This window comes from Myotis daubentonii, chromosome 3 (assembly GCF_963259705.1).
Source record: "Myotis daubentonii chromosome 3, mMyoDau2.1, whole genome shotgun sequence".
NCBI classification, from domain to species: Eukaryota; Metazoa; Chordata; class Mammalia; order Chiroptera; family Vespertilionidae; genus Myotis; species Myotis daubentonii.
The window spans coordinates 1,869,668-1,889,277 of record NC_081842.1 but is presented as its reverse complement, the minus strand read 5'-3'; the positions used below and the strand labels follow the sequence as shown (position 1 = coordinate 1,889,277).

The window sequence follows — 19,610 nt, the reverse complement described above, 5'->3', positions numbered from 1 at the left end:
TCGGTCTGCGGAAGGGGCACCCAGGCCCCTTCGCCGGCTGCGGTCCCCTCCTCCCCCCGCCTAGCGTTTCCTCCTCCCGGGCGGCGGCCGGGCTCGTCACTCCCCGCCGTCCACAGGGAGTGCAGCCGGCGCCCTCTCCACCGGCGACCAGACGCGACCGCAGCAGCGCCAGGGGGCGCCCGGCACCAGCAGGCCCCGCAGCTGCGCACGCAGCGAGGGCGGGGCCACGCCGGGGCGGCCCAGGGCGCACGCGCGCGCCACGGGGGCGGGGCCACGCCGGGGCGGGGCCGGCGCGCGCGGGAAGCTCCTGTGGTGGCCGCTCGGTGCTGGGCGGCCGCTGCGCGCCATGGCCTTCTCGGTGCCCGGCTACTCGCCCAGTTTCAAAAAGCCGCCCGAGACCCTGCGGCTGCGGCGGAAGAGGGCCCGGAGCCTGGGGGCCGCGCTCTCCCCCGGGGGGCGGCCCGAGCCGGCGCCCCGCCGAGCCGCTCTGGCGGCCGGGCTGCCCCTGCGCCCCTATCCGGCGGCGGGCAGAGGCGGCGGCCCGGGCGCGCCGGGCAGGAACCCCTTCGCCCGCCTGGACAACCGGCCGCGGGCCGCCGCGGAGCCTCAGGACGGGCCGCCCCGGGCGCCGAGCCCGGTGAGTGGGGGCCGGCGGTCGGGGGGCTCGCGGGTGTGCGGGGCGCTCCGCGCTGGGCCGAGGGGGGCGGTGCTCGGGCAGCAGCGCTCGTGGGGCTGGAGGGGAGCAGCCCCCGGGGGCCCGGCGCCGCTTGTGCCCGCCTCCCCCGCAGCCTGGGAGCCGTTCCGCGGCGCCGGCGCGGCCGTGCTGGGTGCCGAGCCCTCGGCCGTCCGCGTCCGACTCCGAGCTGCGGGAGGCCGGCCGGGGCGGGGCCGCACGGGCTGGGGGAGCGTGTGCCCGCGGGCAGCTCACACGGCGCCTTCCGCCCAGTCCCCAGGCTCTCGCCGGGAGCAGGACCTGCTGCGGGAGGAGGAGCCGGAAGGAACGGCGCCCGCCGACTCCCTCCAGGTAGCGCCTCGGCCATCGGCTGTGCATCTCCAGCGGAAGCCTCGTGGGGCGGAGGGCGCGGGTGGGCGCCTGGCCCTGCAGTCCTCCCCCTCCCGCTGCGGGTGCCGCCGCTGCGGGAACTTAGCTTTTCACGGAGTCTTCACGTCCCCTCGTTACCCCACAGGATGCTGACACCCCCACCACTGCTACCCTCCACTCGCACACGCACAAGCACCCGCACATACACATGCATGCACACGCGCACGCACATGCACACGCACATACACAAGCGCACGGACACACATGCACAAGCGCACACACATGCACAAGCGCACGCGCACACCCATGCACAAGCCCGCTTCCATTCCCCACATCCTTGTGCTGTGATGGTCCCACCAGGGCACCGTGGTCCTGAGACAGTGAGCTCGCCGCCAGGACCAGCCTCCCTTCCTGGTAAAGAAAAGGCCTTCGCAGGATCTATGGACATGTCCCCTCTCCCTGCTGTGTTTGTGACGTCACCTGAGAAAGTCGTTGTGATGGGAGAATACTGTTCCACGTGTTCTCCATAGCCAAGGGCAGCTTAGCGCCGGGTTCAGAGTTTGAGTGGCTCAAAGGGTGTTTGTAAAATACTCAGACGGTTTCTGTTTTGATAGCAACATTAGTAATCGCTTTTATTTCTTTAATTGTGATCATGAAAATAACATGTCTTTTTGTATATTTTGTTTCAATGATTTTTAGAGAGAGAGGAAGTGATAGGGATAGAGAGATAAAAACACTGATGAGAAAGAAAGTTCATCCATTGGCTGCTTCCTGCACACCCCACATGGGGATGGAGCCCACCACCCAGGCATATCCCCTGGCTGGGAATTGCACCAGCGACCTCCCGATTCATAGGTGACCGCTCAACCACCGAGCCAACAGCTGGGCAGCACATGCCTTTTGTAACTAAACTGTATAGAACTATCTACGCTAAAAGGTGAACTCTGTCTCTCTACCACCACCACCTCCAAAAAATTCCTACTTCCCAGAGATAACTACTGTTCACAGACTTTTTCATGGTGTGTAGTATATTACCTATGTTACTTATTACACGTTCTCTAAAATTTCGGCATTTCAACGATCGTGTGTGTTCATGAAATCTGTAGATTGAAGGTTTCTTCCTCGCTACTCTACTAATTTTTGTGTTCTTTGTTTTCTAAAAGATTTCACACAGATCATTCTCCGAATCTGATAAGCCTTCCCCAGAAAGTACAGAGTTACCTGTGGACTGGAGTATTAAAACTCGACTCCTTTTCACCTCTTCTCAACCCTTTACCTGGGCAGATCATTTGAAAGCACAGGAAGAGGCTCAGGGCGTCGTCCAGCATTGCAGAGCAACAGAAGTGACTCTGCCTCAAAGTATACAGGTAATTCTGCAAGAAAAGAGCTGTGTTTTAAAGTTACAAATTCAGTGTAAATTTCACTTCTCTGCAAAAATGCCAGAGATATTTCCTTCCAGTAAGTTTTTCTTTTGACATAAACACTTGGAGATTTTGTATTGCCAAAGTGGTGCTTTTACATAGTTTTCATCAGACTCGGTGACTGCCATTCAGTTTAGAGGCCTGTCCTGAGAAACGGTCAGTGTTGCAGGGGGGCATTACTTGAACTAAGCCATTCTTTTCTAAGGCTTTTGAGAAAGAAAATATAAGAAAAATGAATGAAAAGCAATGAGGAATAGGGTTACAAAGGCAGACGGGTTACTTTACTCATTTTCTCACAAAATGTGCACTCTTTTAAAGGCACTACCTCATGCTACCTGAATGATGGTGTCTTGTCAATTTACTAGAGTTGATGAATTCTAGAATGTTTTCAGAGAAATGCAATAGTATTACTTTGAAGCAGCTCATCAACTTAAACTAGGTTAAAGAGGATTACCTAAAAGAGACCTTGGTACCTCATTTTTAATAAATTGGTAAGGGTGATTTGGGATTCGGGTTACCAGTTTTTACTGGCTACTATTTTTTTTCTTTTTTGTTTTTTGTTGTTGTTAATCCTCACCTGAGGATACTTTTCCATTGATTTTTATATTTTTAAAAAGTATATTTTATTGATTTTTTACAGAGAGGAAGGGACAGGGATTGAGAGTTAGAAACATCGATGAGAGAGAAACATTGATCAGCTGCCTCCTGCACATCTCCTACTGGGGATGGGGCCGCAACCAAGGTACATGCCCTTGACCGGAATCGAACCGGGACCCCTCAGTCCGCAGGCCGACGCTCTATCCACTGAGCCAAACTGGTTAGGGCCCATTGATTTTTAAAGAGAGTAGTGAGGAAGAGACAGAGAAACGCTGGTGTGAGAGAGACACATTGATTGGTTGACACCCACACAGGGATCAACCCTGCAACCAAGATTGTGCCCTTGCCCAGAATCATCAGACCTGGGACCCTTCAGCTCTATCCATTGATCCAAACTGGCTAGGGCACTGGCTACTTTTTAAATAGAGCCCCGGGGGGGGGGGGGGGGCGGTTGAATGTGTTATTACCTACATGCATGCATGCACGCACGCACACAGTCCCTGCCCTCCTGATAAAGAGAAGTCATTTTTCTCAAGGATGGTAGAGACAGGAGAAGGTTCCCATCTATGTTTAAGTGTTCCTTGTGATGTATGGCTGGATAGACTATAATTGCTGACAAGAAAGGTTCTCCCAAATAAGAATAAACTACATTGTAGCCCCTGTAACAGCTATTAACACTTTACTATAGGAAGCAGTGAAGATAAGGATTTGGTATATTCAGTGTCTTTTTAATAAAAGTTTATCTTTCTGTGGCTCAAACCTGTGCGCTGCCTGGACTTCAGGACCCCAAGCTCTGCACTGAGCTGCGATGTGCTTTCCAGCAGAGCCTGGTCTACTGGCTCCACCCCGCCTTTCCCTGGCTCTCCCTGTTCCCTCGGATTGGAGCTGACCGGAAAATGTCTGCAAAGACAAGCCCTTGGTCAAATGATGAATCCCTACAACGCATTTTAATGAGTGACTGGTAAGATTTGTAAAAACTTGTGTGATCCAATACTGAATTTTCATTTTAGCCATATTCTCTTCCTGTTTTATTCATTATGTGGAAATATTTAGTGGTAGAAAGATCGCTCTTCCTCCTGAATGATTTTATTGGAACTGTTAACCAACATTTACATTGTTTACTTGCTGGCTCTTATTCACTCTTTATGCAATTGTGAAACTCATTTAAATGTTTGGTAAATACACATAAACATAATTCTTTAAGATTCTTGTCAGTGACTGCTTCCATTCTCACCAGAAGCTGCACAAAGATAATTACCAATAAGTTACCAATTAAATTTTATTTAAAGAAAACAATGGTTAGTATTTAAATGGTGAACACTGTTTAAATATGTAGAAGTTATCAGTGAGTCCCATGACCAGTTTCAGTTCTTTAAAAGCCAAGTTATATGTAACGGCAAAAATGAAAACCATTATCTGTAATATTTATGTTGTGTTTCAAATCAGGGTGAATATCAAGCCGAATTATACAGTATTATATTTTAGATGTGAAGTTAAATGTTTAATTAACAAAAGAAAATTTGCTTCATAGGTCCGTGAGCTTCACTTCTTTGTATAATCTTCTGAAGACAAAACTTTGCCCCTATTTCTACGTTTGTACCTATCAATTTACTATCCTGTTTCGTGCATCAGGATTAGCAGGAAATGATGTAATCACGGCTCTCATGTCTCCTACAACTAGAGGTATAAGAGAAGCTATGAAAAATGAAGGTAAAATTATAGTTTAAAATAAGAATACCACACTATATAGTAAACTCTTTTCTTGAAAGTTAAAAATACCCTTTGTCAGTTGAATTGTCTTTTATTAGTTTTAGCTATATTATTTTTTAAAACATTTTTATTGATTTCAGAGAGGGAGAGAGAGAGAAACATCAGTGATGAGAGAATCATTGATCAGCTGCCTCCTACACACCCACCACTGGGAAAACGGGCCCATAACCCAAGTATGTGCCCTGACCGGGAATCGAACCGTGACTTCCTGGTTCTAAGGTTGACACACTGGCTGGGCTTAACTATATTAAGAAATATTTTACTTCTTTCTGAATCTTTTTATAGCAGTTATTTAAGCTGTTCCTTATACATTGCTTTAAGTTAATGATCTTCCTTTCACGGATCTCTAAACACATACTGGGTTGGATAGTCCCTATCTGAATATACACTTCTTAAAATTCCTTATAGTACAAATTACCTACCCCTTTTAACAACAGTTTTCAAACTGGGTCAACCCATGAGTGGACATAAGATATATTTACTGGGTTTAATCAGCATTTTAAAAAAAATGAAAAAATGAGTAGTATATAATACTTTATGAAAGAATACCACATGTAGTAAGAATGTATTGTTTCCTGAACCTTTTGTTTGAAGGAGATATGGGTATGTATGGTTGTGTTATGGGCTGCTAATACAAGGTAATACTGAATGTAAACTAATTGAAAAAGAAAAAAGAAAGTTTGAAAGCTATTGCCTAAATAAATCAAATATAAAGACTCACATTTTCAAATTTCGGACTCTCTAAAAGTAAGGCATACCTGTTAAATTCTTTTAAATTGCTAGTATAGTAAAGAAAACTCAGTTATTTTTTTTTTCTCATGTAGGTATTGAATTTTCTCTGCCTTTAGTAAAAGAAAGTGGCCATGAGAAGAAGAAACCATCTGGGACAAGCCTGGGACATGGGGAGTATGTGATTAAAATAACCTTTGATGTCATGCAGTGGCTATCGACTCGGTGCAGTGGTTTTGTAGAGGAAACAGCGTTATGAAGTGGGAAATCTAACTATAGCAATTTTTTAGGGAGCAAGCAATCAGTGATGAAGATGAAGAAGAAAGTTTTTCCTGGCTGGAAGAGATGGGTGTGCAAGATAAAATTAAAAAGCCAGACATACTCTCTATCAAGCTGTATCCTTTCATTTGCTGTTAACTAGAATTGATTTTCATTGAATTAAGTTAGTGAGCAATGGAATATTGACTGGCAGTTTTATTTGACCATAATATTTTGTTTTAATATGTTTTTATTGATTGTAGAGAGAGAAGAAGTGAAGGGGGAGAGAGAGAGAAACATCAACCGGCTGCCTCCTGCACTCCCCTCCCTGAAAATTGATCCCACAACCTGGGCAAGTGCCCAGACCAGTAATCCAACTGGTGACCTGGTTCATGGGTTGATACTCAACCACTGAACCACACTAGCCTGCCTGACCATAATCTTAAATTATCTTAAGATCATACTAAAATTAATTCACCATCATGACACTAAATAACAAAACCCTAAGTACCAATAAACTAAGAAGCTATATATATTTTTTAATATATTTTATTGATTTTTTACAGAGAGGAAGGGAGAGGGATAGAGAGTCAGAAACATCAATGAGAGAGAAACATTGATCAGCTGCCCCCTGCACACTCCCCACTGGGGATGTGCCCACAACCAAGATACATGCCCTTGACCGGAATTGAACCTGGGACCTTTGAGTCCGCAGGCCAACGCTCTATCCGATGAGCCAAACCGGTCAGGGCAAAGAAGCTATATTTTAAAAAAAGCAAACATTCCATTTTGTTGAAGTTTGTGGGGGGAACAGAATATATTTTTGACTAGCGAAGAAAGTTTTGTTAGGTGTCAATTTCTAGCAAATGCAGGTTAAAGTCAAGTCATTTTGATTTAAGCAGGTGCCTTATATCTGCAGTGAAGACATGATAACGGAGCATTTCCAGTTTGGAATTGGGAAAGGGGTCCCAGGTGATTCAGAATCAAGATAACTGCTTTTCCCGTTGGCATGGGGTTTGTACTTGCAATTTCCTTGATTGTCATCTTCAGGCGTAAGGAGAAACATGAAGTACAAATGGATCACAGACCTGAGTCTGTTGTGTTGGTGAAGGGAACAAACACCTTTACGTTGCTAAATTTTTTGATCAACTGTAAGAGCTTAATGGCTACTTCCGGCCCACAGGCAGGACTTCCACCAACTCTCTTATCCCCGATAGCTTTCCGAGGTGCCACCATGCAAATGCTTAAGGTAATAAGGGGTTGGCGGGTAATCCTACGCTAATCTTCATAACGTAACTTCTTTTTTAAAAAAATAACTTTGTTTTTCAGTTAAGGTTGATATACAATATTAGATTAGTTTCAGTTGTACAATATAGTGATTAGGCATTTCTATGCCTTAGGAAGTGATCACCACAATAAGTCTAGTAATCATCTGACACCATACAGTATTATAGTCTTTTTTTTTTTTTTTAAATATATTTTATTGATTTCTTACAGAGAGGAAGGGAGAGGGAAAGAGAGCCAGAAACATCCATGAGAGAGAAACATGGATCAGCTGCCTCCTGCACGCCCCCCACCGGGGATGTGCCCGCAACCAAGGTACATGCCCTTGACCGGAATCGAACCCGGGACCCCTTGGTCCGCAGGCCGACGCTCTATCCACTGAGCCAAACCGGTTCTGGCCAGTATTATAGTCTTACTGACCGTATCCCCTGTGCTCTACTTTACATCCCAGTGACTTTGTAAGTGGCAAGTTGTACATCTTAATCCCTTCCCCTCTTTGACCTGTCTCCCCCCTCCCATCTTACAACCATCAGTTTATTCTGTTTCTGTTTTGTTTTTCTTTGTTTTTTCAAATTCACATAAATTAAATCAGATGGTATTTGTCTTTCTTTATCTCACTTATTTTATTAGCATAACTAGAGGCCCAGTGCACAAAAATTTGTGCACTCAGGGAGGTCCCTCAGCCTAGCCTGTGTCCTCTCAGTCTGGTACCCCTTGGGGGATGTCCACCTGCTGGCTTAGGCCCGCTCCCCAGGGGGAACAGGCCTAAGCTGGCAGTCAGACATCCCTCTGGCAGCCCAGGAGCCCTCGGGGGATGTCCACTTGCCAGTGGGGAGCAGGCCTAAGCTGCAGTCGGACATCCTTAGTGCTGCTGAGGAGGCGGGAGAGGCTCCCACCACCACTGCTGTGCTGGCAGTTGTCAGCCTGGCTTGTGGCTGAGCAGAGCTGTCCCTGTGGGAGCGCACTGACCACCAGGGGGCAACTCCTGCATTGAGCATCTGCCCCCTGGTCGTCAGTGTGTGTCATAGTGACCAATCATTCCCAGTCATTCTGCTGTTAGGGTCAATTTGCATATTACCCTTTTATTATATAGGATTATTATATAGGATACGCTCAAGGTTCACCCATGTTGTAAATGGCAAGATTTCACTTTTTTTTTATGGCTAATTCCCTTGTATGTATGTATCATACCTTTCACCATTCGTCTATTGATGGACACTTGGGTTACTTTCATATCTTGGCTATTAATGTTGCAGAACATAGGGATACATATGTCATTTTGAATTACTGTTTTTGGTTTCCTTAGATAAATAGAAGTGGAATCACTGGATCCTATCTTGTTATAGCCTTTGTTTTAAAAGTCTATTTTGGCTGTAACCCGTTTGGCTCAGTGGATAGAGCGTTGGCCTGCGGACTGAAGGGTCCCAGGTTCAATTCCGGTCAAGGGCATGTACCTTGGTTGTGGGCACATCCCCAGTAGGGGGTGTGCAGGAGGCAGCTGATCGATGTTTCTCTCTCATCGATGTTTCTAACTCTCTATCTCTCTCCCTTCCTCTCCGTAAAAAATCAATAAAATATATTTAAAAAAAAAAAAAAAGATACTCTGACACACACAAAAAAATAGGTCTATTTTGTCTGACACAAGTATTGCTACCCCAGCTTTTTTTTTTTTTTTTTTTTTTCCCTTTAAATGAAATATCTTTTTCCATCCCTTTAGTCAGTCTGTGTGTCTTTCTATCTTAAGTGGCCCTCTTGTAGGTAGGATATGTATGAGTCTTGTTTTAATATCCATTCAGATTGGAGCATTTAATCCATTTATTTACATTTAAAATAATTATTGATAGGTGTAGTTATTGCTATTTTATTCATATTTTTTCTTCTTCCTCTTAAAGCAATTCTTTAACATTTCTTGTAATACTGGTTTGATAGTGATGAACTCCTTTAGCTATTCCTTGTCTGGGAAGCGCTTTATCTGTCCTTCAATTCTGAAAGAAAGCCTTGCTGGGTAAAGTCGTCTTGGTGGTAGGTCCTTGTTTTTCGTCACTTCGATTATTTCCTACCAGCCGCTTCTGGCCACAAAGTTTCTGTTGATAAGTCAGCTGACCATCTTATGGGAGCTCCCTTATAGGTAACTAACTGCTTTTCTCTTGCTGCTTTTAAGAGTCTGTCTTTAACCCTTGGTGCTTTAATTAGGATGTGTCTTGGTGTGGGCTCTATGTCTCTGGTGCTTTTGTGCCTCTGCCCCAGCTCTGGAGCTCAGAACAAGTGAGCCTTTTAGCGAGGAAATATATGTGCGGGCCCTTAAAGAGCAACACCTGGGACTGCAGCAGTGCTAGTCTCAGCCACATCTGCTGGGTTTCTCAGCCTGAAGTTCCTTGGACTTCTCTACTGGCATTAGAGCCCTGGCCTGGCCCAGTGGGGCCTCGTCCTCAGCGGGGACCTCTGCAGCTGAGGCACCATCCTGGCTTTTATCCGCCAGCCCGGCGCGTAGCTTCAGTTGTCCTGCCAGTCTCCATGTGGCTGCTTTCGTCTGTCCTTAGTTGTAGGACTTGTTCAGCTAGATTTCAGGTGGTTCTGAATGATGGTGGTTCTATAGTTTAGTTGTAATTTTGATGTGGTTGTGGGAGGGGGTGGACAGTGTTCACCTACCTACTCTGCTATTTTGACTGGAAGTCAGTAACCTAGCTTCTTAAAAAGTACTTTTTCTTTTTTGATAGGATAAATTTTTGACATTTGTTTTATTTGCATTTTTATGTTGCTTTTTTTTTTCTCCCAGTAAAAAATCATTTGATGTAGTTATACCAAAGGAGTTACATGAAAATATATGAATTATATAAAAAAAAAATTTCTTACAAAGTATAAAACTGGCAACAAAAATTTTGGTGTTAATCTTTTTTGCCATAAAGAAAAGTTGTCTCATTTTTTTTTTTAAGAGAGAAACATCAGTTGATTGCCTTCTGCACGTGGCCCGACTGGGCATCAAAGTCACTACTGGGGTATGTGCCCTGACCAGGAGTTAAATCACCAACTGAGCCACACTGGCCAGGGCGCTTGTCTCAAGAGGCAGGAATATTGAATTATCTCAAAAACTGGATCATGAATAAGTGAAAAGATTAACTGAATAGGTAGACCTCATTGCACTTCACAGATGTTGCGTTTTTTTACAAATTGAAATCAAGACCCTGAACCAGCAAAAAGTTTACAACCCGCTTTCATGTGTACGCCCTTTATTGCAGTGGTCTGGAACCAAACCCACAACATCTGCAAGGGGTGCCTGTGAATCCATATTGTTGAAAATTATACATATAAACAACTACATACTGAATGTTAGTAGCTGTAGAATCAATTTATTTGTTTTACCAATGTTCTGTAATGAAAGTGTATTACTAAATCAGAGTGAATACCATATGAAAAAATTTTATGTACTTAAACTGACAATCTCATAATTTGGAGTAAAGGATACTGGAGATAGAATTTACTAAACATTTTTATTCTTATACACTCTTCATGTCACTACTTTTGTTCCATAACTTAGAGGAAAATCCTAATGAAAAGTTAATGAACATGTTTTAAGCTAGGGACAAAAGCTTGAGAGATGACCATAATTTTTTTCCCCTTCAATTTTTTGTAAGGCACGAAGTGTAAATGTGAAGACACAGGTTGTTTCTGGATACAAAGATCAATTCAGCTTGGAGATCACAGGTCCTGTCATGCCTCATTCTCTACATGCTATGACCATGCTACTCGGATCTTCACAGAGTGGGTCATTTTCTGCAGGACTGTATACACACGAGCCAACCGCTGTGTTCAACATCTGCCCACCAGTGGACAAAGTCCTGGGAAAGGTAAGCGGAGAGCTGTAAACAGACTTAGTTTCCTCAGAGTAGGTGAAGGAAGTTATTTATGAGCCAAACTGTTTCAAGTTAACTGTATTTACTAATTTTCAATGATAATTTCTGAGAGGAAGGGATGTATCTATGTAAGTTGTTCTTGTGAGGTAAGTTTTATGATTTCAAGCTGTTGTAATACTTAGTGACTTAAATACTATCCCCACCAAAAAAAAATGGCAACTTAGCATGAGGATTTAACAAATGGCCTTTACTTTTGACATTTTTTAGGTTTTATTTAGAAGTTATAATTAAAACTATGCAAAAATTCTTTAAGTCAACCTCTGTAGATAATGAATAGTATGAAGGCATTGGTGTCCAAGTTCCCATGGTAACTATTAAAAACTGAGTGTTCAAAAAGGCTGGTGTGCTTTCACTGACTGGTACCAATTCCCACAGGAGACTGTTCGTGAGGAGCTTGCTAACTGTGGGTTGCACCCTAAGACTCTGGACCAACTTAGCCAAACACCAGTACTGGGGAAATCATCCTTACGGAATGTGGAAATGAGTGACTACCTTTATAATTGGAGATCCTGAACGCCAAAGTAAGCCTAAAAGGAATCTTTGAGGAAAAAAGCCTCTGGCAAGGAAATTCAAGATTTGTATACCTTTGGCTTTAAATTTCATTTTGGAAGTTAAGGGAATATTCAAATGTTTATAAGCATTAACCGTTAATATTTATTACATGCATGTGTTAAGATTTTAGATCAACATTCTCCAGTTTCACTATTTTTTGATAAGATATTCAGATATGAAAAATTCAAGTAACTTGAATGAGAACTAGATCCCTGTAACTTAATGATAAACTGAATAGAAAATTGAATCAATGTCAGTGCTTCCTTTCAAATGGGAAATTGAGGCTAAATTAGTATCAATTACTGACATCTGGGCAAAACTAACCATTTACCAAGGATTATGAGCAGGTTCTAGCTTGTAAAGGTTGAAACCAAATTTATACAATATCTACTGAGTTGATTGTTGATGCTTCTTAGTTGCTTTCTTTACAATTCTCTCAGATAGATGTATACACACATATTTTTAATGCATATGCATGTTAATTCAGGTAAGGGTATTTTGTATTCCACATAGAATAGTGTATTAAGAGTTTAAAGTACGCTCATCCATCATGGCGTAGTAGTAGTAGTAGTAGTAGTAGTAGTAGTAGTAGTAGTAGTAGTGTGTGTGTGTGTGTGTGTGTCTAGTTCAAATTTTTTTAAATAAAAGTGCTTAGAAATGATAAGCATTGGGTAAAGAAACAATAGTATTTAGTGAAGAAGTATGTGTTCACTTTATATTCCAGAAAATAAAACAACACATTTATTCCAGAAGTTTATATTTTGGGCCTTAAGCTTTTTAAAATAAAGTATAGAGACAGCATATGAATACCACTGTAATACACATGAAATATTCTATTAGACCCTAAAAATTAACATAAACTTAAACTCTCTCAGTCAACAAAATAGTGGCTGGGTGCCAATTTTATTGGATAAGTTGGTTACAGCATTTTATTTATCATTTTACGTCTATCTAGGTGTAGCTGAAATTCAAAATGCACATCAAAGTAAAACTATATCACAACTCAATGCCATACTAAGTGTACTTGGCCTCTGCAGTAGAATTCTAGTCGGACTTCATTTTCACTCCCTTCTCATGGCCCAAGTGGCTTTGACGGGAACATAGAACTTAGTGCTGATCATCACACAACATACCACTTCTTTTTATAACTTCTACAAAATTGTAAGGGGAGATGGTGGCTTCAGCCCTGTGGAACAGATCTTGCTTGATTACCTCAATAACACTGGCCCCAGTATCTGTCCAGCAGAACCCATTGTGAACTAGTACAAGGTGCACAGCCCTTCACTGATTACAGGCAAGTGTTACAGCAGCCTAGCCATAAGGAAGAGGAGTTACATCATAGTACAAAATACAGTATAAAAGCGTAATTTAACATTCCACACTGAAGATTACGGATGCCTTCAAACAATCGTTTGGATGTTAGCCACTTAAACAAATACATCACTAAGGTAAACAATATAAACATACCAAACCCTGTATGGTTAAATACAATTTCCATGGTACAAAAATCAAAGCCGGGAGATGTTTGTACAGATTGCTTTTTACACAATGTTTTAAATTGCCAAATATTTACAACATTAAAGAGGAAATACATTTTGATGCAGAGTAAAATTATCTGAAATGATTAATATAAAACCTCAATCTATCTACGTGAGGCACTCCTGAAGCAAGTGGCATTAGCCATGAGGTCCTTTGGTAAAAGGCCCATTGCTTGAAGAACCACAGTAGCTGCTGTGGCTTTAGCATGCTTCTTATTAGGGCTGGCAAAGCTGGGCTGGTAAGCGCTTCCATTTATCAATACCTATTCAAGAAAAACATACAATTGGGCTGGTAAGGGCTTCCATTTCTCAATACCTATTCAAGAAAAACATACAATAAGAACAGCATCAAACTTTAATATCTATTAGCTTTATTTTTTCACTAAATGCTAGAAAACTAATTTAAAACATAAAACCCATACTATGTAAGTCAAATTAACCTCAACCCAGAAGCAGCAAATCATTTGGGAAAAGAGACAGCAAATTAAAAGCAGGTCTCCAAATTAAAAAAGCCTGATAGTTCTAATTCCCCATTTCCTACTAGAATATGGCAACAAACAGTTCACAAGATTTTGCCCAAAACTTTCCCTTCCAACGTATTCTTAAAATAAGGTTTTTAAAAGTCATATTAAGAGGCATATTTGTATGTTTAAAAACCCCTCCTCTCTACCTATACATATGCACAGTCCCAGCCCACCAATAATATATCAATCCTGTGATCATGTACTTATCCCTCACCCGCTAACATTGTCATCAAATTAATAAACGTATAAAATTAATGCAGAAATTCATATTTACCCTAAAGAGAAAATGCTTGCGATGATCAGGGCCACTATCATGGATCAAGAGAAATTCAGGTGGTTGCCACCTTCTCTTATTACAGATTTCCATCAAGGCAGACACAGGATGTTTGCCTGCAGAGAAAAAAATAACCAGTTATTAATTATCTCCATCATCTGTGACACCAATTATGAACTGAAAGTAAGGATGGGTGAGAAGAATCCCAGTGTCTCTCACCTGACAGATCTTTCATTGCAGCAGAGAAGTTCCCAGACCTCTTCTGTGCTCTTTCTCCTACAGCCACAAGACCTTTAAAAAAAAAAAAAAAATCCATGTTAATGAAATGAACTTCAAAGGAAATCTTCAACACATTCCCCTTACCCTAATTTCTAGATCAATCTGGACTTCTATTTTGCTGTGTTTCAACATATAAATATACATATTCATACACCCTGGTACTGAAAATTATATAAAATGTTCAGAAAACAAGCATTTAGTATGTGAATACATATAATTAAGTGCCATCATTATCAACAACTCCAGGCCTGTTGCTTTGTAAGTTTAAAAAGTAGTGGCTATTTATTGCAACTGATTTCTAAAGGTTGCCCATTCTTTAAAAGATGATGCTCAGTAAAAGATATGTTCCTCAAAAGATGAGGATTTTAGGTCACACACAAGTAAAAAAGTGAGAAATGCTGTCTCATTGATAAATGGATTCATTCCACCCGCCATCCCCCCAACAACGAAGCCCTTTCTGACTTATCGAATGTGAGGTGTTCTCGAAAGACAAACACACAGCTGCATAACCTCCCTTTCCCAAGTAGCTTAGCTATGTTACTAGGCAAAACCAGTGTTTTCAATTCCAGAGAATGCTCCCTGGAATTACACAATGCATCCACCATGTTTTCTTCCAATAAACCACCTTTTTGTGACAGATCATCTATTCAGCTTGCACAAGCAATGAAATGTGACGTAACTAGCAAAATGCCCTTTCCTAATTTAAAGCTTGAATTAATGCTACATCACAGGAATACTGTCATGTTATTTCCATGCTATTTTTGAGTATCATTATTACAATATACTCCCACCAGTTGGAAATAAAATGGCAACACGGTATTCTACATGGATGGCAATGTAGAAAATCTGAAGCAAAACAATAAAAAAAAATTTAGTTGGAGCTATTCAGTTTCCATGGTCATTAAGAAAGAATAATGTAATTGCATTAATTTCAATGAAATCTCTCTGAATACAAAGATAAGGAAAATACATTTGAGTTTTAAAAATCAGACTTAAATAAGCTTCAATCATCACACTGAGTTGGCATTCCCATGGATTATACTTAGGTGCCCCAAACTCAGGGCATTATGAAAAAAAAAGCACTATTGTAGGCAGCTGATCTGCTATTCCCCAACCCCAAAGAACTGAATTACTGAGCCTGAAAAGAGGGCTTATAAGGCGGAGACTAAACAGCACTTTAATAGGAAATAAAAATATGTGGGATAAAATATCTAAGAAAAAAATATTCTAGAAATAAAGATAATATATTCCCTATCAAAACAAAATGGCTGCTTTATAAATATAAAATCTAGTTAAAATTTTAATCATAGATATATTCAAAGTTCCATAATTTTTAGCAACTAACATTAACACAGGTTGCCTTTTTAAAGCTAAAATTAGTGTTTCCTCCTATAATTATGTAAGTTGTTGGAAATGAGTTAAAACTCTCCCCTCCACCCCACCCCACCCCTCAAAAAACAACATCTGTATAAGCAGAAGAGCCTGCAGGTCAGGATCACAGACATCAAAAGAATGTAGACAATGAAAGATGGAATGTGAACGGGGGTATAATAAACTTTCCCCAAAACACTTTACCTTTTCTGTCAGTCTTAAAATCAACGAGGATAGGCTCCTTATTTCCTTCTTTGTTTTTTCCTAATCCTTCTCCTTCTCTCCAACCCATTTTTCTCATCAAAACGGCTCCCATTCCTCCAGTTACTGGGGCTGCTCTTAAGAACTGATCCTGTCCAAAGAAGAAAGGTAAATGTCCCAATTTTACAGTTAGAATGTGACTGTCAACTCAGTGTCACTTTTTAAAAAAGAAACCTGATTTTACTTCTAGATCTGTTATAGCTGTTACATTTAAATGCTTCTTATACATATTGTAGTGTGTATGTTCTAACTTTTTCCACATTAACATAATAGTATTTTGAAAGTCACGTAAGGCATATAAATGGCAGTTTTAAAACAGTGGCCCTCGAGCCCCCTCCAAAAAAAAAAATTAGAACACTCCTGTTTTCGTCCACTATTTACGTTCACTGGTATCTCTTCTTAGCTTGCAAAATAAAAAGAAGGCAATGTTAAAACAGTCATTAATTGTCCCAGGTGCACCTAGTTAATAAATAAAGCCCAGAAGTCATTTTAGAAATAGTTCGGACACTGAAGAAGCATACTGTTATCACCCATTTTATTTCCCCATTCTACCATGGAGTAAGTATAAATATTTACATAGAAAAACCCTATGAAGCAAAAGAATAACTATAATCAATTTACACAGTAAGAAATGGAAGACAATCACATAAAATAACCTGTTATTATACCAAACTGAATTTGAATTCCTTTAAAACCTAGCTTGATGTTAAAAGACTTTTAAAAAACTCCTTAAACGTTTACATACCTAGGCCTCGGTAGCAGCAGTGTTGTGAATAGTAGGGCTGGCACTGACCGGGGCAAGAAGACAGCTACAAGGATTTGGCCCTGAAACAAGTTTCCATACAGAGGGGTGAAAGTTCACAGGTTATTCTGTGAACAGTCATCTCTCTTGTATCCAACCCACTGAACCATAATTTCCATCAAAGCAGCAAACCACTTAATGTCGTAAGATGCACAAGTATAGACATTAGCATGACCAAGTCAATTATTGTCACACATTCAGAAATACGGGATGCCTCTGAGGCGTCCATGTACATACAACAAACTACTAAATTTTACTGTTGGTCTTTTTTTTTTTAATGTGATATCTCCAAATCATTTTTTATTTCTCGTTATTAAATTTTAAATTTACATTCTCCAGCAAATATATACATGTCATTAACTTATCAATAAAGGGGGTCAAAATTTTTGGTAAATCTAGAAATAGTATTCATTAATTACATTCCTGTATTGACAAGTTAATACCAAAATTGTTAAATCTTGTTTTCTGACAGCATTTAAACTGTATTCTTTCCCCCAGCTTTTTAATTACACGCTGGGGAGAAGCATGCCAATGATTGTGTGACAGACATTAAGTCCAACAAGGTGCTCTGATGGAAGGAGGCGGCTGTGGAGGTAAAACATACCCCTGGTTCAGTTCCTTATTTGGTGCAGGCCATGCAGTGTGATGTATTGAGAGAAAAGTTAGCTGATGCTTGGATATCAACTGCCTTGTTGCTACACACCTAGAATGGCTTTTACTTACTTTCAGGTTCATCGGCCCCTCTTTTCCAGGAAACACTCCTAAAAAAAAGGGCAACTGTGCAGAGTACATACAAATACCCAAATCACCCAGGTTCTCAATTCTGTTTCCATTCTGATATATTCATGTTTCTTTACCCCAGGGTGTATATAGTTAACAAAAAAGCTGATTAATGAGACTACCATAGTAAACAGTATTCATCAGGTCATGTCCAAATGATACCATCTCAAAAAAAATAAAGGTTGTTTTAATAACAACTCTTAAATGTATACTTAAAAATAAATAAAACTCTCCTTTATCTACTAAGAATATACTGATTTACTGCAACAAAATACAAAAGTGTAAGGGAAATGCAGGCATTCCGAGCGGCTTTTAACAAAGAGGGCGCTGAGCTGTAGCAAGGCAAGAAAAGCCAAATGAGCATTTGGAAACATTTCCTAAACACAAAAGACAGTCTGCAGTAGATAAGTGTTAGATTTTCCTGTTGCCTAATAACTTTTTCGCATGTTCTACCTCATTTTTATGAAATAAAACATTCCTTTCTTGATGTTAGTAGCAAATATTCTTTAAGTAACATACAAATAGTTTTCCTGAAAGCATTGCTTTCTTCAGTTATTTAAAAATTTGGTCAATGAACACAGCTTTAAGGCATGATAATTTATCAAAATGACTTAAATTGACATGTTTATTTAAAAATCTGTCAACTGCCTACAAAACTGGGAATTTTTTAAAAATTCAGGGAACCAATTGAATCTATAAAAGATTCACTTTTTATAAATTAACACGACGTTTAGATGTTTAGAAGCATTATAGATCAGCACTTCCATTATACACAAATATTAGACTAAATTTTACAATGGAATCATATTCAAAAGTTTCTAACTAGTAATGTACACAACTATTATGTGCCTAAAACATTCATGTAAGTTTCAAGTCTCACTTCCTGAAATATGGAGTAGTTTTAAAGAATTAAACTGTTAAAGAAATAGGCGTACTTTTGTAATTCTTCCCAATGAAATGAAAGCCATTTTCCAAATACTACACAAATCACTTCACATCTGAAATGTAATAGAATTAGTCCAAAATTAATTAAATCTTAGATTGTCATCTTTTCCCAATGTTGATATTGGGAACGACATAAGTTGTTACCCTAGTAAACGACATAAGTTGTAACTTTTGAATGAATCTGTGTACTCAGTATACACATATTAAGAGTGCTTATTCCCCCCAATGGCAGGCAAAGTGAAACTATGTTTTATATTAATTTGTTAATAAGAGGATCACCAGAGATAATGCAATCAAAATTGAAATGTTATGAGATTAAAAGTTCCAAACAACCAAAATCTCATTTTCTCAGAAATGAGCTCATTCACTGGCACTCATGGCGATTTTCCACAGGCACCTGTCATATTACCACCCTGAGGGCAGGAATAAGGCCTTGTCTTCCTTCATGTGACACTTGTAGACTGAATTCCATGTAATTACTTGCCCATGATCACAAAAGGAGTCAGGAGTACAGCAGGATAAAGAAACCTTCCCTATCCATTAGACCGCGCAGCCTCCCAGTGTCAGCGCCGCTATGCTGCCCGTACTCCTGAAATAAACCACCACCACCCCCATCCAAGCAAGCCACATCCTTCCCCAGCACACATTTCTCCAGAAAGCCCTTCGTAACCACCTAAGACTCCCCCAACAATGAGGCAGCCGTAGGTGGGGTTCACAGGTCTCCTTGCAGGAATCAAACCAGGAGCACCTCCATCTTCACAGCACGAGGCATCCGTCCTCTCCCTTGAATTTAGGTCTCATGTCCTGTTTTTTCCTTGAGATCAGTGGTACTCAAATTGAGCCTGTGGACCACCAAAGGCCACCAGGGCCCAAGTGGTGGTCCACAGATAGTATTCTCCATCCCCACCCCAACCCCATTCACCCTTCAGCAATGCCCACCCCACACTCCAGCCATCCTCCCCGAGCCTTCCAGTCCCACGGCAAAATCACCACATGCAGTGCTAATACTGGGGCCTCCCAACCACTTGCTGTAACCAACAGCTGACAACCACGGGGACCTGGGCCTGAAGATCACAGGGGGGGCGGGGAGAGGGCTGGGGGCTACAGGAGCTTAAGGAGGTGCAGGCACTAAGAAAGGGAAAGAGGGCAGAGGAATGGCAATGAGGGTGGTAGAGGGCTCTTGGGGGCAGTGATCCACCAAAAATAAACCTGTAATAAAGTATCCCAGGATGAGAAAGCATTTGAGAACCACGGCTTTGAAATCATTAGATT

At 41.2% G+C, this 19,610-nt stretch overlaps 2 protein-coding genes across 8 annotated transcripts in view; one reads left to right on the top strand and one right to left on the bottom strand.

Moving 5' to 3' along the window:
- Positions 1–259: 259 nt before the first annotated feature.
- On the top strand, positions 260–19,313 carry DONSON (DNA replication fork stabilization factor DONSON). Of its 3 annotated transcripts, XM_059686368.1 has the most exons (11): positions 260–637; positions 947–1,024; positions 2,206–2,409; positions 3,843–4,021; positions 4,592–4,770; positions 5,655–5,736; positions 5,850–5,954; positions 6,868–7,066; positions 10,734–10,946; positions 11,388–11,533; positions 17,112–19,313. In XM_059686368.1, exons 1-10 carry the CDS (start codon positions 347–349, stop codon positions 11,523–11,525), a joined length of 1,668 nt encoding a protein of 555 aa, XP_059542351.1. In that variant the 5' UTR covers positions 260–346; the 3' UTR covers positions 11,526–11,533; positions 17,112–19,313. The 3 variants fall into 3 exon arrangements, with proteins under 3 accessions (XP_059542351.1, XP_059542350.1, XP_059542352.1); XM_059686367.1 differs by lacking the exon at positions 17,112–19,313 and having other exon boundaries at positions 11,388–11,811; XM_059686369.1 differs by lacking the exons at positions 947–1,024; positions 17,112–19,313 and having other exon boundaries at positions 11,388–11,811.
- Positions 12,440–19,610, bottom strand: part of SON (SON DNA and RNA binding protein) — a 33,814-nt gene continuing 26,643 nt past the window's right edge. For 2 of the 5 annotated variants that reach the window (XM_059686357.1, XM_059686355.1), the window contains 4 exons: positions 15,755–15,902; positions 14,120–14,191; positions 13,901–14,016; positions 12,440–13,365 (listed from right to left, as the gene is read on the bottom strand). In XM_059686357.1, coding sequence (XP_059542340.1) covers positions 13,207–13,365; positions 13,901–14,016; positions 14,120–14,191; positions 15,755–15,902 — 495 coding nt within the window. In that variant the 3' untranslated portion in view covers positions 12,440–13,206. Of the gene's footprint in view, positions 13,419–13,900; positions 14,017–14,119; positions 14,192–15,754; positions 15,903–16,556; positions 16,637–19,610 lie in introns of those variants that run through there. The other 3 variants (XM_059686356.1, XM_059686363.1, XM_059686358.1) reach the window with 2 other exon arrangements.